Consider the following 24,373-nt stretch of genomic DNA (forward strand, 5'->3'; position numbering starts at 1 on the left):
TATGCTGGACTCCAAATCAGAAATTTGTGCCAATAAGTTTATGGCATTTAAATGTACTATATAGCTATGTCAACATATAGTATAGTGTACTTGTATTCTCTCTCTGAAATTCATTCCATTCAAGTCAATGGATGATCTTTGTGGGCAACTAATCTGCATATTCAGTACTTCAGACCATGGACAAATTTCTGAGGTACAGCAAATGCTGGTAACATTGGAACAATGAAAAAAATGAATTCAAGTTAAATCCGATACAGACAAAAAGGGCAAGCATAAGGATGAGAAAAAATAACAAGGGAAAATTAAATATTTACTCTGGGCAAGTAAACTTCTTCTGTCCCAATGCTATTAATGAAATCAATAACATTTGCCAAGATTTTAGTCCTCTTTCACTTTTATTTCACCTGGTATTTTTAGGGAAATGAATTCAGTTTTTAGGAAAAGTCAGCTAAATAAGTAAATGCACTGAGACTGCTGAACTGGTAGAGTTCACAGTTGGGCTGTGAGATTTCTCAGAATACATCCAGCCGTCTAACCTTTTTTTTAAAATAATACTATATTACACCTACAAGGCAAAATTTGATTAATAATCTAAAAAACAGAGCTAAAAATTGGATATCTGTACCTGTTTTTTTTTATTTGTAAGTCATGCATTAAAACCAAAATCTTCTGATATTGATTATTTGTGCCCCCTCCAGGTTATGTTTCACCTGTATACAGGTTTTATTTGTCCATTTATTTCCCACACATGCTAAGGTCATCTGTGTCAGAAGCTTGTTTTAGTTACTTAATGACCAAAGTCTAAACTAAATAGTGATACTGCAAAGACTGTAAATTCCACAATATCTGGGCTCAACTGTATTAGGCCAGAACCTCCATCCTGCTCCCACTTGGAGGTTGCTGGCCTTTGTCTCAGTCAATCCCTAGGTCTCTAGCCTCCCTCGCAGCTGCATCCCAGCCTCTGTCTTCGCCATATCCGTGGCCTGTTGTTTATCCATCAAATCACAACCTGCTTCTCTCCCAGACCTGCAAACCAAACTAATCAGTTCCCTGGACTGGAGCAATAAACTTGTGCACCAAGGGATGTGTATTAACAAAAAGCAATAGTTGCTATGGTAAAACATTCCACACACACAATTTAGTGGCAGGATTTAATTGTTTTAAAATGCACAAAAAAAATACTTATGTGGTTTCCCCCAGAAACAAATATGCTGACTGACTTTGACAAACTACCACAATTAACGAAAGTAAATACTACTTTTCTACAATTTTGTCTGACTCGCCACAATTTTTTGATGCTTATACTGCAATTTGGATAGAACCTTATAAAGGACAGAAATTGAATCAAAAGGTTGTGAGGTATGATCTTCAGAATTTACTTACTATGAAATGGGAAATACATCAGGTTGAAAGAAATAAACCCTGCATAATGTAGTTTCCTCTGTGAATTTTATTGCATGAAGCATATCTGTAAATGCACCAAGGGTTACATTCTTGGTTCCTGATCATCCCAGGTCTGACCAATCACCCCCTCCACTCGGCCCTTTCCCCATCACAGGAGTCAACCCCTGCCCTCAGCAGCATTCATCCCCTTCCCTAGACCGCAGCTCTGATCCCACAGCCAACTAACCCCCAGCCCCATCAGGCTATTCCATTGCTCAGGGGCTCAAGTGCCAGAAACCTTCTCCAGCCTGAGGCTGCCTTGGAGATATCCCTTTAACACTTTCCATGGGTCTGCAATAGGATTGCTGCTGCAAGCTGAGCCTGTAGCTGTTAAACACAGTTGGGTTGAAACATCTCTTAAAAGGAGGTAAGCTATTTAAAGTGAGGCTGTCCAAATTTCACAAAATTGTTGTGAATTCTGATTTAGGTTTACAATATACACAACACCTATTTAGAGTACCAAATTGCTTGAAGTCCATTTTCTAAATTTCACACTCTCCTCCTCCAGTGATAAAAAAAGTTAATTAAATATCTTAAAATGTTGATGATTTTGTTTAGAAAGTCATGGGGTTTTCAAAACATCTTTCCACATCTCCCCAGAGGAACAAGAGATTGGTCACAGAAATATCATTTGACTTTGAAGGCACAACAGGAGAACAGGTTCATGTCCATCACAACAGGAAAATCAAGTAGAATGACAGACACAAACCAATGTGAACTCAAACAATATAAAAACAGACAATGCTGGAAATACTCAGCAGGTCAGGTCGCACCTGTGGGAAGAGAAACAGATTCAATGTTTCAGGTCAGAGACCCTTCATCGTGAAACATAGACTCCACTTCTCCTCCCACAGATGTGGCTTGACCTGCTGAGTTTTTCCAGCCTTTTTTGTTTTAGTTTTCCAGCATCTGCTGTTTTTTTTTGATTTTCACTGAACTCCAACAATGCTCATGTCTGGAGACCAATCCCACCCGTAACTATATCTTCAGAAACAATTACAGACCGAGTTAATGTTCTACATAGTGTACGATGATTGCATTTTACTTTGGCAATGCAGGGGTTTCTTACCTGAAAACAGACATATAGTAAAACCACATGTTATATGAAAAGTTCTACTCTTATCCAGCAATCTTCGTGCTTTTCTGCTCATAATCTGTGAAGAAGAATTTTATAAATGATTGCAATTATTTGAAAATGAGGAAGTGATAAATTTAGTTCAGAAGGACCTTACCACAGCGCTAACTGATAACAGGTAGAAATTGGAAAATCTATAGACAATATACACCCCACCGAATCAGAACATTAAGAGATTTTAATTTGAAAACATTAAGTGATACTTAGGATATCAATCTATCTTATTCTTTGAGCTTCACTTAGTGGGGAGAGTTTTAAAGCAATGGAAAGTAGGTTTAGGAGAAAACAGAGTAAAATAGGGCATAAATCTACCAACTTATGAATTTAACCCAAGTATTTGAATACCCCGCTGGAAGGCATAAATATTATGCCATAAATCTGGTAATAAATATTGCAGCCTCACAAATGCTTCCTTGGAAGATTCTGTGAAATGCTTTAGGAATTGTCTTGATTTTTTGGGAAACATGTGGAGAAAGTTTTTGCAGTATTTCTGGGATTGATGCTCTTCAGTTTCTACACTGGCACCTCTCCAGAGCCATGTAAACATGGGTGATGCTAATGCAGCAGTATTCTGTAACCCATGGCAGAACACTAATGTACAAACAAAAGGGCCTGAAGATGTAACAGGTTTGCCTGTCTGCAGCTACATACAGGAGATGATATCAGGAGAGAAGTCCAGGAAGTCAGCCCCTCTGCCTGCTAGGGGTTTTGAAAGCATCGTGAGGTAGACTGCCGAATGATGTAAGGGATCACTGGCAATTATTTACCATTTGAAAATATTCTGTTTTTCTATTCTTCCTACCAAATGAACAACCTCAGGTTTTCCCACATAATATTTCACTAGCGTCTTGCTGCCTATTCAAAGTCCAGATGATTAAGTACTGTATGCAATGTTACTGGATGAGATAGAATTCTGTCACCAGGTAGTAGTGAGTCTTTGTCTCCCCATCTCCAATGCTTGTATATTCCATCTGCCGGTTACCTCCAGGTCCATCTTTTCTTGCAGATGTGGTGGAAGGATGAAGAATATTGAAGAATATCAATGATGACTGTGGAGTAGGCTTGACATGGCATAAAGACCGAATACTTGGTGAGTGGATGAGAATGCAAGGAAATTCAGAGATGGATGAGTGTACTTTCAAGGCGAGCTTATGTGAGGAATAATGTGCACTGGAATTTAGAGGACTGACTGAATGGGTAGCAATAATACATGTCAGGATGTAGATGACACTGAGGTCACCTTCCCTGATCTGATGAGGTCATCAAAAAACTTTAGGCATTAAATTCATAGGCTGGGCAACCACACTCCAACTGTCGCTTCAGGAGTCAACTGCAGTCAAATCTTTCTTTCATTACAAAGGAAAATAATTGCCTGTAGGTCCCTTACATCCTCCCAGTGTGACATCATGCAATACATCACTGAATCTTAAGGTAGCCTTGGCATGTACACTGTTCTGTTTTCCTCTCCTTTGTGATTCAGCCAACACCACAGTCCATCACCAGATTCTGTCAAAAGTAATCACAGAATAGCTACAATACGCAAGGAGGCCATTAGACCTAAGAAGTCTGTACTGGTTCAATACAAAAGTAATCCAGGTAATCACAGTGTCCTGCAGTTTCCCCATAACTCTGAAAATTTGTTCCATTCAGATATATACCCTACTCACTTTTGAAAGCTACTACTGAATCTGCCTCCACTCTACCCACAGCAGTGCATTCCAAACTCCTAACCACTTTGGTTTCTTGCTGTGTAAAACCTTTTTCCTCTATCACTTTTGGTTCTTTTGCCAATCTACTTCATTCTATATTGCCCTGTTCCTGACCCTCCATTGAAAGGAAAAACTTCTCTCAATCTACCCTGTCTTCATTCTTCATGATTTTAAATACCTTTATTAGATCTCCTTGAAACCACATCTATTCCAAGGAGAACAACCCCCAGATTCTCCAATCTATCCAATAGACCCTCATTCCTGGAATAATTTGGTAAATCTTTTCTACATGCTCTTCAAAGTCTTCACATCCTTGCTCAAGTGTGGTGGACAGAACCAGATTACTCCAGTTGTGTTTCTTTATAAAAATCATCATGACTTCCTAGCGCTTGTAGTCTATCTATAAAGCCCAAGATCAACAAATACTTTTCAACCACTTTCACAACCTGACTTGCCACATTTAACAAACTGTGCAATATACCCCCAGATCTCTCTGTTCTTGCATCCTTTTAGAATTGTCCTCCCTAATTTATATTGCCTCTTCTCAATATTTCTACTGTGTGACAAATCACATCTCTCGGCATTAAGTGTCATCTGCCAGCTAACCACATAACCCACCAGCCTGTCTGTATCATCAAAATTCACAACACCTCCAAGTTTTGTGTCATCTTGCAATGTAATTTTGAATTGTGCATTTGTAAATGAGTCACACGCACACTATCATCACACTACTTAACAGGAAGCCCAAAAACAATACATTAATATTGTGACTGGATTGAAGTTATTTACAAATAGGTTGGCCTCCCCCGCCCCTCACTCCCAACATATAGGTAAATTAACTTCAAATACAGCCAGCCCAAGCTGTAAGTTTGAGGATGCTGAGGCACTTATTCTTGTTGCAGCCAACCAAGGCATCTTGGTCGGCATGGACCAGTTATGCCGAAGAGCATGTTTCCGTGCTGTATGACTCTATGACTCTAAAAGAGAAACATAAGCAGCACAAACTCCTGGTCTAGCTAAACCTCAAATAATTCTTCTGGAATTTATCTTTAGTCCATCCTCATTGATCGTCGTGCTGAGAGCAGAGTTTAAAATGACCGGGAAAGGTTTATATAAAATTCATATGGACACCATTTTACTCACTCTTACTATTTTTTTTCAACTCTTTTGGACAATCCAAATCATGACAAGGATTATCAGTAGTTAAAGCTCAGCGAGAAATGAAGCAGTGAGCGGATGAACTAGTGTTTGGCATGTTAGTTTCTTGCTGCTGATTTGACTATGGGCTCCACCAGTAGCTAGACCAGAGAAACAGCTGCCTTTAGAACACAGAATTGGCATTCTTGATCTTACTTATCAAGGATTTATCCTCAGGCTCAACACAAAATGTTGTTCCAGTAAGCCAGCCCTCACTACTCTTGTGGGATGTTGCCATCAACCAGAAATGTTTCCTGTTATATTTAGCTGCATTTGCCATGAGCCTACCCGTGTCCTCCAAGAAAGCTATGGAAAATATTCAAGATAAAAGAAATGAACATTTTTTCAGTCTGTAGCCTGGTTTATTTTTTAAAAAATGAAAGGTTGCTAAGACAACATAGCAATTTGCTTGAATTTGATGGCTATTTAAATCTCCTTTATTAATCAAATGTAATTCTTCACTATTATTGCATGATTACTCAGTCCAAGAATTTCTACCTGTTGATGGCCTCAAGAAGAACTGATATACTGCCCTCCAAGATACATTCTATATGAAGTGCAACCCGGAACAAAGGAGACTAATATATTGAACTATCAAAGTCAAACAGATTAAGTAACTACATGAATATTTCAACAGCATGCCCATTGTGTGGTGTAGCAAAGCAGATTTGGTCTCAAAGTTCTAATTGAATTGGTGCCTGGAAAGTGCTGCCAGGGGAAGTGGTGGAAGTAGATATGATAGCAATGTTTAAGAGGCATTTAGACAGACACATGAACAGGCAGGGAATTAAGGGATATAGACTATGTGCGGGCAGATGTGCAGTTTAAATTGGCATCATGGTGGGCTGTAGGGCCTGTTCCTGTGCTGTACTGTTCTATGTTCTATGAAATCTTTACTCATGCCGGTTAATCAACCAATGTGCTGTGCAGTGGGTGAGAAGGTCATATCATTTCCTGAACTTGGGAAAAAGTTACCAAACACTGATCAGGAATTATGGGGGTCCTCTGAATTCTTGCACCACTTTAGAATGCACAGTTGTGCCTTGACAAGCCCAGAGTGGGATCATACTATGTAACCACTAATTCACCTCAAATATTTTGCAACAAGTGAACATGGCTATATTGACTAAATTTCATTGAAGAGAACTTGCATGCATTTTAGTTGTTAAGAGCTAATTGTTGTAGTTGTGTCGTCCCAGGAGCACTGTTAAGGTTGATTAACTTGCAGCAAATGCCATTTATCGGTCAAAACAAAAAAATACAATGTGTGATCATATATTTGAAGACATATGAAACTTGCAGTTTTCATTATCAAACTTAAAACACATCTGAATGCACGTTTTATTTTGGTTTTATATTCAGAACAACATAAACAATAATCAGGTGAGATCAACCTAATGTATGATCTTTAAACATATTCAAGCCAACATTGCCACATAGTTGCCACTTGCTAATACCTCAATCATACACTTCTGCTTAGTCTTATAGGTTGCCCTTATTTAGTCACAGACTAGTTGTAGTCATACAGAGATACAGCAAGGAAACAGGCCCTTTGGCCCACTGAGTCTGTGCCAGCCATCAAATGCAAATTTACTCTAACCCTGCATCAATCCCATTTTTTATTCTCCACACAACCTCATCAACTCCCCCAAGTTCTAACACTCACCTACACACTAGGGCCCATTTACAATGGCCATTTAACCTCCCAACCCACACATCACTCGGAGGAAGTCCAGGTGGTCACAGGGAGAATGTGCAAATTGCACACAGACAACACCCGAGGTTACAAATGAACTCGGGCCTCTGGAGCTGTGAGGCAGTGGCTCTACTAGCTGTGACACTCTGCCACCCAAACCCTTCTTAAGGATTTTGTTTTTAATTTTGGAATTCTATGACCATATGATGTGGGAATCATGCCTTCTCTGGGCTATGTGTGGCCTCGCAGATCTAACTCCATCAGACTGGCACACCCTCACTCTCCAATTCCCACAGCCAATATCCATGCCAAACCTCCACTCACTGTCGCTTCCACCACACTACCCCACTCTCACTGCCACATACACTGCATCCCATCTCCTGAGGCCACTCTGGGGAAGTCACCATGTGCAGAATGTGGGTGGGTAAGTTACACTGCATTGCCAAGTTACACTGTGTTTGGAAAGTGACTACTGGGTTTGCAAGAAAGGAGTATGGCATCACTTTCTGTTCAGCAGAGAATAAGAGAAAAAGAGAAAGGAGAGAGAGAGGGAGAGAGAGAGAGAAAGAAAGGAGAGAGGGAGAGAGAGAGAGAAAGAAAGGAGAGAGGGAGAGAGAGAGAGAAAGAAAGGAGAGAGAGAGAAAGGAGAGAGAGAGAGAAAGGAGAGAGGGAGAAAGGAGAGAGAGAGAGAAAGGAGAGAGGGAGAGAGAGAGAGAAAGGAGAGAGGGAGAGAGAGAGAGAAAGGAGAGAGGGAGAGAGAGAGAGAAAGGAGAGAGAGAGAGAGAGAAAGGAGAGAGAGAGAGAGAGAAAGGAGAGAGAGAGAGAGAGAAAGGAGAGAGAGAGAGAAAGGAGAGAGAGGAGAGAGAGAGAAGAGACAGAGAGAGGAGAGAGAGAGAGAAAGTGTGAGGGGGTTGGAAGAGATCGGGAGTTATATGGAGGAGGACATGCAGTGAAGATTCAAACCTCTCCAAGCCACAGAGTCCAGATTTGGCTTTTTTAATTTGAAGCAAAGGCTTAGTTTGATTTGGTGCCTATTCTCTGGTCACACAGTTTGAAGCAACATTCCCATTCCACTCTCCTGCTGTTACTTGTGCCCCCTCTGATTCCCACCAACTCGCTCTCTCTCTCCCTACTGCTTTTCTCCACTAACACCAGCTCCATCTCTCTTCCCTCTCAAAGGCAAAGCATTTTCTTTGTGCATTGTTTAAAAATATTGGCATTCTATCGTTGAAGGGGTTAGGACTGATGGTAATGAATCAAAACTGGCAGAGATTTGATGGGCCAAATGGCCTCTTTCGCTGCCTTTAAACAAATAAAAATATTTTGTTATAACATCAAAAATATTAATAATGAATTCAGCAAGTTTTCTCAGATATCAGTTAATAAACTGGCTGAAATTCTGTATTTTTCTTTCATATTCTTATGATTTTGCATTATTACTGCTTTTCAAATTTTACTTTTCAAATTACTTCCAAGGATTGGAAGCTTTCTTTAAGAGGTTGAATATGGGTTCAAAAAAACTTGCTAAGTGTGCTTATGGAGAACAGAAAGCAGGATTCTACTCTCATCCAGACACGGTTTTGTAGTAACTAGAGATTAGAGTGACTGCCAGTTCCTTGTGAATGAGCATTATTAGTATAAAGGAGGATTTTAAACCCATCCATCTAGTAGAAATTGGTGAACATGTATTATTAAAAATCACGTCAATTGCTTATCAGGTATCCTTGTAAAGTCTAACCCCAGCAATTCTCATCAGCAAGTGGTAAGGTCACCCACTTAAAGGCAGCAGGGTTCTAACAAAATAAATTGACGGGGCCATTCTGAATATTTGCCTGCCATGAAGGAATTGAAGCCTATTATAGCATGGATGAGCAGTGAAGCCACTGCAACTTTCTTGCCAGGCTTTCTATCATTGAGGGAAGAGCAGGAGACCACACCTACCTACAGGAAAGATATCAATAAGTTTGAAAGAGTGCAGAGAAAATTTACACGGTTGTTGCAGGACCTGAGGACCTGAGTTATAGGAACAGGTTGAATAGGGGTTAGGACTTTATTCCCTGGAGTGCAGGAGAATGAGGGGAGATCTTACAGAAGTATACAAAATTATGAGGGGTATAGAGAGGGTGAATGCATGCAGGTTTTTTCCCCTCAGGTTGGGTGAAACAAAAACTAGAGGTCATAGGTTTAGGGTGAAAGGTGAAATATTAAGGGGAATCTGAGGGGAAACTCAGAGGGTGGTGCAAGTGTGGAATGAGCTGCCAGCAGAAGTGGTGGATGCTGGTTCAATTGTAAAATTTAAGAGAAGTTTGGATAGGTACATGGATGGGAGAGATATGGAGGGCTATGGTCTGGGTGCAGGTACATGGGACTGGGCAGAAAACCAGGCCAGCATGGACTAGATGGGCCAAAGGGCCTGTTTCTGTGCTGTAGTGCTTTATATGTCCCCAGAGCTCAATTCTGCCATCTTCCAGATTTTGGCAGGTCACCATTTGCTGTCAACCTCCCATTCATGCCCAATTTAATTGAAGCATGAGGAATAAAGATAACCTGCACCTCATTTCTGCCTCAGGTTTAACAATGAGACCAATGGTGCTCAACTTAAAATGTTGCCATCTGCATTTATTCATCAGACAAAAATTGGTCAAAAGAGTTTAAGTTAATGCAAATATGTTCATTCAATGTTCACTATTACTAACTGTCAGTTTTGGTTGCTTCATTACAGCTGTTGCAGACTTAGTGCTCTGATCACAATTAATAAATGCATCAAAAATACTACAACTCTCCGTATCATAATAGCTAAAAGATCATTAAGAAAATGAGGACTTAAGAACAAACCAATTAGCCCCGAAAGCTTGCTCAGCTAGACAACGGGATCCTGGCTAATTTAACTTTATGTGCCTGTTTTTCTTCAAACATATCAATCAATTTCTAGGGTTAACAAAAATTGATTAATACCAGTTTCCCAGTTTTACAGTTAACACTTGAAGAGCTTTCTAAATGTCCACCAATTTGTTTGGAATGGTTCCCTAATTTCACTTGTAAAAGGAAAGGTCAACTCTTAAACCATGCCCTCGGGTCATAGACTTCCCAACCAGAGGAACTAGTTTCTCTCCATCTTCCCTTTCAATTCCCCTCAACGCCTTGAAAGCTTCAATCAAATCACCCTTAACCTTTTAAATTCAAGGGAATACAACCCCAGTTTCTGTAATCCCTCCTCATAATTTAATCTTTGGGAATCCAGTTATCATCCCAGTACATCTGTGTTGCACTCCCTCAAAAGCCAATCTATCCTTGCTAAGGTTACGTAGTGCATTTAGTATTGGCTGTTAAAGGATGACAGCAGCTTTAAGGTTGCCTGTTGTTAAGTACAGGGTCTTGTGATTGACTGCTCTTAAGGCTATAGCAATTATCTGCAGAGGCCAACCTGACCAGTCTGGAGAGACCGTTAGAATAAATGATCATGCTGTGGTGCAGCTTCTGAGTCTGTTCAGCTTCCCAACCACAAGGTTACACAAAGAACCCAGGCGCTACAGATGTCAGAACTATTCACAGTCCCCCAGGTGTGCTCCAACCAGGACTTCGAATAGCTAATGTAAGGCTGCAGATGCTCAGAAAAACGTTGGGCAAACTATACAAAAAATTGTCATCAGATTTCTAAATAGTCCATCAACCCATGAACACTACCTCATTGTTCCTTCCTTTTTGCACTATTTATTTATCTTGTAATTTATAGCAATTTTATGTCTTTGCACTGTACTGCTGCTGCAAACAACAAATTTCACGTCATATAAGACAGTGATAATAAACCTGATTCTGATAAGCCTTACAATGAAAATCCCAATTCACTCACCTTCTGTGACCCTCGCAGAAATGCCAGTAAAGTGCGACACATGGGCAGCAGGACAAGACTGCAGTTCAGATTCAGGACTGAAGCAGAAGCTCTACTAATGCATAATCCTAGCTGAACAAATAAGATAGTGATCAGGAAAACAAAAGCACAAAGCAAAATACATTGGAAGAAAAGGCAACTTTAAAAGTTCATCTGGAATTCCCATAATTATAAATGTATAATACCAATATTTATTTTAACACGTCTGCTTTTTCTTTTTTTTTCACCCAGATAAGCAGAAGTAATCACAAAGAAGTGGAATATGCATATTCTGGGTCCTCAGCATATAAAACTATACTGTATTAAAAATCTCAATTACTGAAAAACACTTCAAAACACTGAAGTACATAGGAAAATCTAGATTAGCAAAAATATACTGCAGCCCCTTGCATCCATTCCCTCCTTTCAAATGAATGAGAAAGCTGTCCGTTTGTCATCTCCAACCAAACACGCAGTCATGATGGGAATTCCCCTTTCTCAACTGGTAGAGAGTCTTCAAAACTTTCCACTCCCACCTTGAACTCCAACAGCAGTCAGTATTGCAGTGCAGAAAGCTGGCAGTGGTAAATTGCTATCAGTAACTTCCAAGTTTCTGTGTTTTATGCACAGAAATGCTGAATTTATTGTCGCTTATCTTGGGAGAATGTCAGCAAATTCTGACAGTCTTGTTAACATTTCCCTGCAAAATTGAGGCCAAAAGAGTAATTCTATCCATTATATATTAAAAATGCTGAATGAATCACATCATTCAGTTCTAAAATGCATTTAACATCTCTGCGTCAAAAGATGGATGCAGTTCATAACCCAAAGAGTTCGCAAGTCAGAAGTGCAGCCACAGACTGAGTTCCCAAGCGGCAGAAGATCCCTGCAACCCCACAGCAGCTGGCAAATCCATACTGCCGGTCTCCCAAATGCTCATTTGTATGTACAGGCTGTACATAAGTCAGCATTCATAAGCTGAGGAGGACCTTTATAGAGAATTCCCTTGCTCTTAGAGATACTGATCACTGAATGCCTCAATAACTGCGTAACCATCAACTTTCTGTGACCCAATCCATGTGAAACAAAGAGAAGAGAATCACTCCCGTCTATTGCTCTCCCTCTGTATTTTCTGTTCATTCGTTGGATAAAGAAAGTTGCCATCCCAAACAATTTATCTCTCACTTTGTGCTTCTGAAGTCCCTGAGATATTGCAATCAGCATTCTAATAAAATCCCCAATCAATGCATATTATCATTCTCAATTTCATTGTCTCAATCTTTGCCCCATGCCATCCCACAAATATTGAAATAAGGTCTGCTCTGATTAACCCTTTACTATGTCATGCCATTCAATGTGATCTTGGCTGACTTGTGGCATAACTGTATGTACTCATTTTTTCATGTTCCTTAATATTTTTAGTTAACTAAAATCTCAGGTTTAGCTTTAATTACTGTTTGTGAAGAAGAATTCTAAATTTCTGCAATCCTCTGAGTGTAGAAGAATTTTCAAATTTCATCCCTGAAGGCATGCTTCTAGTTTTTAATCCATGGCCTTAGTCCTGCATTACATAGCTGTTCAAGATTATCAGTTTTCCTTATCATCTCAACAGCTTTAATCAAATCACCCCTTAACCATCTGAACTCCAGGAAACAATCTTTCCTCAAATATTAACCCTTAGAATCAGGTACCTTTCTGGTAAATCTGCATTTGCTCCAAGATGTGGTATCTAGAACTGTTTACATTTAGATGTGGTATAACCAGGGTTTTGTAGATTTGCAGCAATAACTACTATCATTTTGTATTCTTGTCTTCCATTTAAAAAAGAATTACCATTCCATTAACCTTTTTTGATTATTTTCTGGATTGTCCATGACATTTTAACAACCCATGCACGTGAATCACCAAGAACTTTTGTACCTCCACTCTTTTCATTTATAAAGTACTCCTTTCTTTCCTTTGTGAACAAATTGCATTACTTCTTATTTGTCTACATTAAAATCTAGTTGCCACAATTTTGCCCATTTGCTTTAACTATTAATATCACTTTGTGATACAATGTTTCCATCTACACTGCTTATAATGCCTCCTATCTCTGTAAATGGTAAAAACTGCAGCCAGCTTATGGAATTATTACATTAATGGAATTAATACATTAGCTAACAGATAGGGTGGCATCAAGTGACTGCTCTTTCCTGAATGGTGAGTTTCTTGAATACAGCTTCACTCATTCAGGCTAGTGGACAGTATTCCTTCACACTCTGGATATATCTTGGAGGTGATAGAAAGGCTTTGGAGAATTAGGAAGTAAGCCACAGTGCAAAATGCACAATGCTGGCCTACTCTTACTGAATGAAATTGACTCATGATCATCTTCACTCTTAACACCTTTTTGTCAACTTATAATTTCTTAATATTACTGAAAATCTAATCCACATCATCACCAGAGTTGTCCAGTTGAACAAATGTGACATAGTTGCCACAATACCCCACTTAAAAGTGGATTTATTCCATTATGACTTCTCTCCCTACTCAACCTGAAAATCCTGCAGCAATCATAACCATTTTAATTCAATGGTTTTCTTTCTCCATCATCATAAACTAGCTTTGAGTCTTTACTTGATAGATATGGCGTGACCTTTTTAGGGTCAGAGCAAATTACCCTTTCTCTGCAACAAAACTGATCTGCTTCTCCATTCTAACAACTAGAATACCAACTGCTGTGCCTGCCTTTCCCCATTTGCCATTCCTGAGACCATATCAGATTCAGCCTTCATACTCAAAGTGAGTTAACTTCACGGCGATACATTCCACAGATTGCTAATCTGAAACAACAACTTGTATTTAAATTTCATGAAATATGCCAAGGTACCACAGAGTTTGTTTTTCCAAAAAGGATCAACATCAAATCATATATGGAAATATGAGAGCAGATGACCAAAAGATGGCCAGAAATGGGATTTGTAGATGTAGAAGGTCAGAGTAACTTAGGAGGGAAATCGCAAGGCTTATAGTCTTGGCAACTGAGAGAATGGCTATCAAAGGTCACAGGAATGTTCAAGCAGTCATAAAGCGGAGGAGTGCAAATAACTCAGATGGTTGTATGCATGAACGAGATTAGGGTATGACAATGACATGCAAGGATTTGTAAACAAAGCTGGATACTAACAAATGTAGGTCAGTGGGCACAGAGATGGTGTAGAAGCAGGATTTAGTGAAATCCTAAGTCTTACAGGCAGCAGAGTTTGGATGAGCTCAAGCTTTTTGAGAAGTGGAGCCACAGTAGGAGGGCATTGGAGTCATCAAGTCCCAGTAGACCAGAGTTTCAGCACCATGAGCTAAAGCAAGGGCAGAATCATGAAACTTTATGGGAGGCAGAAATAGTGGCCATTTGTGGGTATGTGTTTCAAAGATCATCCTGGGGTTAAATATAACACCAAGGTTGAGAACAGTCTGTTTCTGTCTCAAACAATTGTTGGGGGAGGAATGGACTTGGCTGCTTGGGAACTGAGTTTGTGGTGGAGGCAAAAGATAAAGACTTTGATTTTCACAGTATTCACTTGGAAAAAAAATTCTGTTTGCAATCAAATGCTCTCATGGATGGAGGAATAAAGTACTGCTCTGAGCAAATAGAAGTTGGCAGCCATTGTGTACTCAGAAGTGATAGGTAACCACTTAAAAAATAATAGTTTGGCAATAAGTAGGATAGAATAAGAGAGCATAGGATTATTGTTTATTGAAAGTGAAAAAAAAATCTTGTTTTATTTCAAGATCTATGGAACTCAGGACTGAATTGGGCTAGTAAATGGGGTATTCAAAGGATTGGTCTGCTGTTCTAAGTTGGTCGTGCCAGGGGAAATAATTGGACTGTTGGAGGGTAGAAATGTCTATGCCTAAGGGAATAATTGGACATTTGGAGAGTAGAAATGACTGTGCCTAGACGAATAATTGGACAATTGTAGAGTGGAGATACACCTAATAGACCTGAGAGGTGTTTATCATTATAAACATCGTTGTGGAAATCTCCCACAGAAATGCTGTGGGGAAATGGGGAAATCTTCTTTCTTGAAGCAGGCCCTGAGTTTGATGAAAATATGCTTTTTCCAAAAGATCTGTTGCTGAAAGACAATTTGAAAAAGTTGAAATAGCACTACAACCCTCAGCTATTGGACATTGCTAAAAGCTCCAAAGTGAGGGCATGCGGCATTTGAAAAGTTTTCATTGATTTTCCACATTGTAAATTTCCAGGGGAGAACAATCGGTGACAATTGTACGTGTATGCTGAAGAATGAATCTACTTGTTGTAAACTGTTGACAATTCACAGTCTGATATTTGATATGGACATAGTTGGTAGAAGTACACATATCATTCCTGAAACAGTTGACAAATATCTGCAAAAGTGAATTCATTTTCAGATAAAAAGGCAACCTCACTCCAAGAGTGCATCTAGTGGTGATAGTTCCCTGAATACTGGAAGTACTCATGGTAAACACAGTGGTAATGCTGGAGGTGGCAGAGGCATGCCTAAATTCTGATCCTGTCAGTATTTGGCACAGAATTGTATGTTGCTGCTGGCAGAATGCTGCAGCTGCACGAAGGCCAGTCATCTTGCTAAGGCATGTCAAAGAACACTGAAAGATGGAATTGTATGTTTCTGAATAAAGGCAAAAAATAATAGCATATGAAGAATTTGCTCAAGATTCACAATGATCAGGAGAGCAAGGTTGTGCAACAGCAATTTGGATCATTGCTATCCAAGAGCAAGAGCTATCCAGTTGCCAAGAAGGTTGTCACCAGTGCATTGGATAACATCATCTCAAACTTGTTTTACCATAAAAAGTAATCACCAGCTGGAGAAATTACAGACAGAATAATGCAACATTGGAAGAAGATTCCTGTGGTTGGAAATGTTTAGGTCACATACAAGGAGCGAAGTGCCATTTTGGCCATCAATGTAGTGAAAAGAAATAAGTAAAAATCGGTTGGGCTCATTGAAGTTAGATTGGAATGAGATATTTTATATTGAAGCAAAATTCACATTGCAAGACATACAGGAGTATCCGAAGGTTTTACATGAAACAGGAACTCCAATGCAAGGATTCAAGCTTAACACTGAGAGTAGTGCAAAACCTGTTCATTGTGAAACATGCCAGCACCCTGTGCTCTGAGGGCAAAAGTAAAGCAAGAACCAATAAAACTTGATATTATTTCCAAGATTAATGAAGTAATTGGGCTATGCCCATCACTGCAGTGCCAAATTGAGATGATGGTGCTTCTTGAATGTGACCCATTTGATACTTTTCCATATGTGCAAGATTTATTCACAACTTTGGGCAAAAGACCAGACCATTTCTAAGTTAGATCTGACAAATACCTACAGTAACTTCAACTTGAATTAGATGAGGAGTCTGTCATACTTAACCATTATTTTATACCTAGCTCTTTCTCAGCTCAGTGGGCTGCCATGTGGTGTTTCTTTCAGCTCAGGAATTGTGCAAGGAAAGAAAGAGATAAGTGTGTTGTTTGGGTCATATTCTCATCTCAGCACCAAAATGACAGACCCATGACGACACACTGAAAGAATTTAGAAAAGCATAGCATATGTATTAAATCACATAAACATGAGGTGTTTCAGAAGTCTATAGAATATTTGGGCAAAAGAACAGAAAGGGATGGTTTACATCCTACCAAGGAAAAGGTTGGTGCCATCAAGAACATAGAACACCACAGCACAGTACAGGCCCTTCAGCCCATGATGTTGTGCTGACATTTTATCCTGCTCTAAGATTTGTCTAACTCTTCCCTCCCACATAGCCCTCCATTTTTCTATCATTCATGTGGCCATCTAAGAGTCTCTTAAATATCCCTAATGTATCTGCCCCCACAACCTCTGCCGGCAGTGTGTTCCATGCACCCACCACTCTCTGTGTAAAAAAAAATCTCTGACATTCCCCTTATACCTTCCTCCAATCACTTTAAAATTATGCCCCCTCGTATTAGCCATTTTCGCCCTGGGAAAAAGTCTCTGACTGTCCACTCGATCTCCCAAAATTCTAAAGAATGCTCCTACTCTCAAGGATATCTCGGAAATCAGAACCTTTTTCATTTTAATGACTTACTATAATAAACTCATGGCAAATATGGCAATGTCGCTGTATCCATTAAATGAGTGATTAAGAACAGACATCCCATGGAATTGGACAAATGAGAGCAACAAAATATTCTAGATGTGTAAAAGTTAGCTTGTTAAGAGCACTGCGCTTATTCACAATGATGTGATCACAAAGAACAAACTAGCAATGCAAGGCATTTCCTTACAGAATTGTAGCACGGATTTTTCATCTGCTAAACAGTGTGGAAAACAAGTCTAATTTATTTGAATCTCACACCCTTAGTGATAATGCATGAACTGCTCAAAACGAAAGGATAATTGTTGTTCCTGATTTTTGGGGTTAAAAACTTCATTAAGTATCTGCACTGTCATAGATCTCCTACTATAACTGATCAGAAACCAGAAACCAATCCAAGAGAAGTCCAAAATTCAGATCCAATTCAGAGTCAGATAAACATGCCTGAAATAGGTCAAAGTCAATCTTGGCGGAGAATTCTTTTTTTCTCAGACTCAGGCAGAATAAGGTACAGTCTTCCTATAATGTCTTAAAGTTTTGGTCAAAGGAGGTATCCTGTCAAAGATAGGAGACCAAAGCTTAAGTTTAATTTGCAAATGGAATAAACTACAATTGTCAAATTTATGAGTATTTTTCAGTTTACAACACTGTTTAAGAATTTTTGCTATCAAAGCATTACATAATAACTATGAACAGTTATCATTCCAATGTAATGATATACTAATTGTATGCATATCTATCAAAATATTGAATTGTAACTTTTCCTTAAGGAGGGAGAAGTGCAATAGCTCTCTCTAATGTCTGAAGTAATTAACTGTTGTTTTGAACAAGCTGAACTTGGCAACCACTGTATACATATGTGTGATATGTAGCCCCTGGGAAATATCACAAAGCTGAACCAGTAATAGATGTCAAACAAATGGCTTAACACTTTAGAGACAGTACAGCATTTGTGAGAGCCTGCAAATAGATAGAGATGGGTATCATCAGCTTACATGTAGTAACTGATGCTGTGTTTCCTGATTATATTGCCAAAGGGTAACATGTAGATGTGGAGGGGACGAAGGTAGAGCCTTGGACACCAGAGGTAACAGTGAGGCAGTGGGAGAGGTGGTGTTCTTGATGATTGTCTGGTTACAAGTTGACTGAAAAAATAGAAATTGACAAATGTAGTTCTAGATGCAGATGAAAAGCTGGTTATGGAGCAAAATGTGGTCAATTGTTTAAAAAGCTGCAGATGAATCAAGAAGGATGAGGAGGGATAGTTTACCCTTGTCACAATGACATACTCACAATCATTAGTGATTAATACAATACATTTTCAGTAACTTGAAACCTTTTTCTATTTGAAGACTTGAGAGGTGAAAGAAGTATTAAATGGAAAGTTTGTGAAAACTGAGAAGTCAAGGGATTCTTTAACAGGTATCTTGACAACAGATTACAAAAGAGGGCAATATCTGGAAGAAAGGGAACCATTTATAATATTTGCTAATTGGAGACCAGACAAAGAATTAAAGTAGTCAGCATCTAATGGGAAAAGGACTGAAGGAGCAGGAGATGGGTATTCTGAACAAAATTAGCTTGGAGGAAGCCTTGAGAGAAGAAGTATAGGTGGGTGAGAAACAAAAGAAGGATGATAGGGCAGGCAGTTCAGCCTGGTGGACTAGGAGCAGAGGAAACTACTCAGATGGTTTCAATTTTAGTGACAACATCTATGAATTACTGGCATTTGTTGTTGAAGGTGAGAGTGGAAGAAACAAGGGAGAGAAGTTTGTAATACACCCAAAAGGTCAGGTATAAGCATTGCAGTCCATAATCATCCAGGAATAGTAAATATTTCCGGCAGTTGACAGAAGGGGCCAGTAGTGCTATATGTGATTCAGTTAGATCTGATAGTGAATGGCTAAATCTGTTAGCACCCAAAGCTGGGGTACTAGCCAAGGTGAGAGTTAATGGTTTAACAGTGATCAGGGCATCTGAACAGAAGGTGAGGGTTTGGTTAGGCAAACTAGTAGGTGCAGCAAAGTTAATAGAGTCATACAACATGGAAAAAGGCCATCAAGCAACCACTTACACTAATCCTACACTAATCCATTGTATTGTCCCCACATTCCTATCAGCTCCTCCCACATTCTACCAATCACCGACATACTAGGGCATTTTACAGTTGCCAATTAACTAACCAATTGGGATAAGGGATATATCTTTGGGATATGGGAGAAAACCAGAGCACCCAGGGGAACCCATGTGGTCACAGGGAGAATGGAGTTTGTACAAACTCCACACAGATAGCATCAGAGTTCAGGATCAGACCTGGGTTACTAGAACTGTGAGGCAGCAGCCCTACTAGATGAACCACAGTGCTGACCCAAAATGAATGGTGGGGTCTAAGAATAATACTCAGCCAGTCGGGAAGCATCCATGGTGAAAGAAACTGAATTGACTTTTCATCAGAATGTTCCTGCAATTTTCACCTAGAACCAAAAGACTCCAAAAAAAAAATCACAGACCTCAGAAACCACATAGAATACATGATCATTTCTGATAAAATTCTATTACATATTGAGAGGAATAGAGTCAGAGTCAGATAGCACAGAAAGAGGCCCTTCAGCCCAACTGGTCCATGCTGACCAAGATTCCCATCTAAGCTAGTCCCAGCTGTGTTTGGCCCATATCCCCCTAAACCCCTCCTATTCATGTACCTGTCCAAGTGTGTTTTAAATGTTGTAGTGAACCTGTCTCAACCACTTCCACTGGCAGCTCATTCCATATACGGACTACCCTCTGGGTGGAAAGTTTGCCCCTCAGGATCCTATTAAGTCTCTCCCATCCCACCTTAAACCTATGTCCTCCAGTTCTTGATTCCTCAACCATGGGAAAAAGACTGTGTGCATTCATCCTATCTATGCCCTTCTGTAATATCACCCCTCATTCTCCTATGCTCCAGTGAATATAGTCCCAGCCTGCTCAACCTCTCTCCATAACACAGTTCCTCAAGTCCTGACAACATCCTCATAAAAATCCTCTTCATTCTTTCTATTTTCAGGGCATCTTTCCTACAGTAGGGTAACCAAAACTGAACATAATATTCTAAATACAGCCTCATCAACATTTTGAACAACTGCACCATAACATCCCAACTTCTGTACTCAACACAACTAGAATCTATGCATTGCACAGAATCTGGAGGTGGTATTGGCAAAGTAACAAAGGATGCAAAAAGATTGTCAATAAAAATATCCCACAATGTGATAAAACAATGCTGAATCTTGGCTATGGCGAAAAATACAGACAAAACTGCAATTTCAAGTTCTAAATGGCCTGCCTCTCAGCATATTCTTACGTATGATCAATTATTGCACATCTTTCTACTTCCGAAACTTGTAAAATCATGAGCAATCCAAAAGCAAAGATGTAATTTTATCTTTTCATGAATAATAACAGATTTCCTATTTTATAAACAATGTATCAGACATTTCTAGAAATAGTTTTAACTATGTCTACAATTGAAGTTGCCCTGGATTTTAATAAACAAACTTCTTTGACAAAAGCTGCCAACTTTTTTGCAAAACAGACATCCAAAATTGGTAACAGTCTTCAATTATAAAACCACATGAACATGGCCAAGAAGGTATTAACCAGTGAAGCAGGACAAAGAATTCCCTATGCATTTCCAAGTCTTGACTCTATTATAACAGCAATGAGTTTGTGAGACTTCCAGAAGACTTGCCCAGATGTTTTACATATTTAACAGCCGGGCCAAGTAATCCACCATTGGTGCACACTCATTCATTTTTGTTCTCTTTGTGCAGAAGAAGTAAAACAATGCTATAATTCTGATTCATGGGTAGCAATTGTATTTAACTTTTTCAAATGGAGTTGACCATGTATACTGAAATGTGAGACTAATCCTCTTGAATTAAATGCCAGTTCTTCAAGTTGAATAAACTTTCTTACAGGAACCAAGACAATAAAAACATTTTTTTGTTGCTATTGTTGTAAGAATCAATACAAACTCATATTAAGTGTAATGATTAAGTGAATAAAACGTCAACTTGGAGAAAGCAAGTTCCAATCTCATAGGACTGGAACAAAAGGAGTCCTTATTTTCAACAAGGATGTAATGAATGGGTACAACCCAAATAATATCTTATGTTTAAAAATAGTAATATGACTACATAGGGTCATCTTAATGCCCAGGAATAGTGGAATAGACTTAGTCAGAATATGTTGGACTCAGATATTGGAGAACGCCATTCTAATGCAGACAAACAGAATGACTTGATCAGCATCTAATCAGGTTGTGGGGTTGTTGGTGCACTGTAGGTGTTGGAACCTTATGCCACCTGCTTTGACTGTTAGCGAATGCCAGTGTTTCAAACACTAATCAGTATGAGCTAAGTGACAATAGTGACAGGTGGGCTGGGGTGGGATTAAGTGCTGACTTGATCCCCAGAAAAGCCTTGAGCGTAGATGGTATGGGGTGCTGTGGTAATCGTGGCTGTGGGGTGGGGTGGGGAGTGTTGGCAGGATCAGGCTGAGTGGTCATAAGCTCAGGGACAAGGGGATGAGAGGTGAGTTTGAATCAAGGGTGTGGAGGGAGGCTGGCCATTGCTTAAGGGTCAGCAGACGGACTGACTTCTATAAGACAAAGTTCTGGTAGGAACTTGGGGACGAGGGTTCTTGATCAAGAGGCAATGGGGCAGGGCAGTATAGGAGTTGGGAAGGGAGTGGACCAACATTCAGGGCCAGAGTAGAGGTAGGGAGTAGAGAATTAGGGGTCTGAAGCCTGAACAAAAAGGTTGGGGAGTTGGTTCCATGCGAGACCAGTCCCAGGATACAAAAGTAAATAGAGGAACTTATCTTACATGGGAGTTCTTTCTGGCTTAGCACTAATAAAACATGATTAGAATGTTGTCATGATATGAAATTATCTATTATGAGAATCACGTGATCAGAGCACAAAATTCACAACCAAAGTACCTGGCTAAATTTAGGGCATAGCATTAAATTTGACAACATTCACTGCAGCTGCCATTTTATCACTTACCTATCCATATTGGATCCTGTTGAGCTGAAAGAAATAATATGATGGGATCCAATCTCTAGGCAAAGCTGTTTTAGATTTCACCTCCAATCAAACAGCCCACTTACTGACTTCTATGGAAATGCATTTGAGGATGGTCAAGTAATCTATTCCCAGGAGATGTGCCAGTCACTGAGGTCCTTTACAGAACCCATGGCATATGAATGTGTGAGAAATGGAAGGATATGGACATTGCGTAGGCAGAAGGGATTAGTTTAGTTGGGCATTTGATTACTAATATAATTAGTTCGGCACAACATTGTGTGCCGAAGGGCCTGTTCCTGTGCTGTACTGTTTTATATTCTAACCCATGTGCTGCCACTTTGAGTGTTTTAATTTTATTTTAACCAATGTTAGAGAAATTTCTGAGGGAAAGGGAACCCCCACAAGACAGAAAGGAGCAAAAGGATCCACAACGTAACAGCTGTTTGGAGCATTGCAAATGGACCAAGAGGAGGATAAGCAATTCTCTAGCTAATTTACTCTTCCCCTCTGACCTGATTCCCACCTCCTGCAATCTTCCACGCTAACACTGCATGATTTTCACCTCTCCGAACTATCTGGCATGTCCTACTCAGCAGCCAGTCAGACAGCCAGCTCACTTCCATATTTCCCACTCTGAAATCCTATCCAACCAACATGGTTCTCTTCACTGCTCCTAGAAAAAGAAATGGAGAACAACAACGAGACCCCTGGCTGAGAAGATCCAGTTTGAAGTACCAGCTGTGGTTCAGTTGAAAACATTTCTTTCTTTAGAGTCAGATGGTTATAGGTTTGGGTTCAAGCTTGATTCCAGAGATAAGCACCGAAGTTAGGCCAGCTCCACAGTGCAGTAGTGAGGGGTACTGTTCTGTCAGCTCTCTCATATGGACACAAAAGATCTCCTGGCACTACTTTTGAAAAGCTGGGGTGTCGTTCCTGATGTTTTGGCAAATGCCTGGAACATTGAAAAAAAACATACTTTCTGGTCATTGCACATTGCTCGAGAGAGCTTGTTGTATGCAAGTTGCCTGTACTTCTTTTTCAAAACATTACAAAAGTGATTGCACTTCAAAAAGCATTTGGAATATCCTGAAAGGCACTTGAAAGGCAATAGTTAAATTCAAGTCTTTTTTTGCTTTACAAGTGACTCATGGAAAATTTGGAACCACCAAGATTATTGTCTCCAACTTGCTGAGAACACAAAGGCAGCTTTCTACTAACATTTATATTTTCTTTTTTGAAGGGAGAAACTGCAAAGAGTGAAGAACTGAGCGGCTGGCAAACAATCATTTCCCAGAGGTGTAGGAAAATAAACTCTTCAAAGCATCAAATCCTTTTTGGCTCAGAGATTATTTCCTAATTGAGAAGATGTCCAGAATGCAAAAAACTTGACAGAACCCATCAGAAATGTGTCGTGCCATTGTCTGTAGGACACATCCAGTACAATAGGCATACATGTGCTGCAACTGGGGTGAGTACAAGCAACAAATAAGGATTTCATTACAGTATGATTATAGGCATATGTTGAATAATAGTACCTTTTATAGACAATTTTGAACTGAATATGAAACCTTATTTACATGGACCCTTGATTAGGTCACACTTGGAGTACTGTGCATAGTTCCGGTCTCACATATCGCAAGAGTAAAGGACTTTGCAGCACTAGACAGTTTAAAATATGTTCTTCAAGAATGTTTTCCAGAATGAGAGGATGCAGCTCTCAGAAATGTTTGAATGGACCTGCCTCTTTTTTTTCTGGAAGAGGTAAGATCTGAGAGAGGACTGTAAAATTATGAAGAGATTCAGTGGTGAACATGGAGAAGCTGTTTCCATGTGGATGAGTCCAGAGTAAGGGGACAGGAATTAAAATAGGCACCAATACATCAAATGGAGTATTTAGGATGATATTTTTATTATTATATGTGATTGGAGGTATGTGTAGAGTATAACCACTAGCAGGATTCATTTGGGCCAAATGGCTTTCGTCCTCAGTCTATGAGCTACACAATTTTGTACTACATGGAAGATAAGTTTACAAGCACACAGTGGTGATGGGAATCCTTTACTACCCCAATTATTTCATGTATTAAAAATTCCAATTTCATGTTCATTGACCTACCTTCTAATT

General features: G+C 39.5%; 1 protein-coding gene across 2 annotated transcripts in view; it reads right to left on the reverse strand.

The window, feature by feature from the left end:
* LOC127575938 (NADPH oxidase 4) overlaps window positions 1-24,373 on the reverse strand; it is a 119,938-nt gene that overhangs the window by 86,725 nt on the left and 8,840 nt on the right. Inside the window, exons 3-4 of one of the 2 annotated variants that reach the window (XM_052026200.1) lie at window positions 11,031-11,141; window positions 2,513-2,597 (exon numbers count right to left, since the gene is read on the reverse strand). In XM_052026200.1, the coding sequence (XP_051882160.1) occupies window positions 2,513-2,597; window positions 11,031-11,141 (196 nt within the window). The remainder of the gene's footprint in view (window positions 1-2,512; window positions 2,598-11,030; window positions 11,142-24,373) is intronic. The other variant, XM_052026201.1, reaches the window with a different exon arrangement.

The sequence above is a fragment of the Pristis pectinata genome, chromosome 11 (genome assembly GCF_009764475.1).
Source record: "Pristis pectinata isolate sPriPec2 chromosome 11, sPriPec2.1.pri, whole genome shotgun sequence".
Taxonomy (NCBI): Eukaryota; Metazoa; Chordata; class Chondrichthyes; order Rhinopristiformes; family Pristidae; genus Pristis; species Pristis pectinata.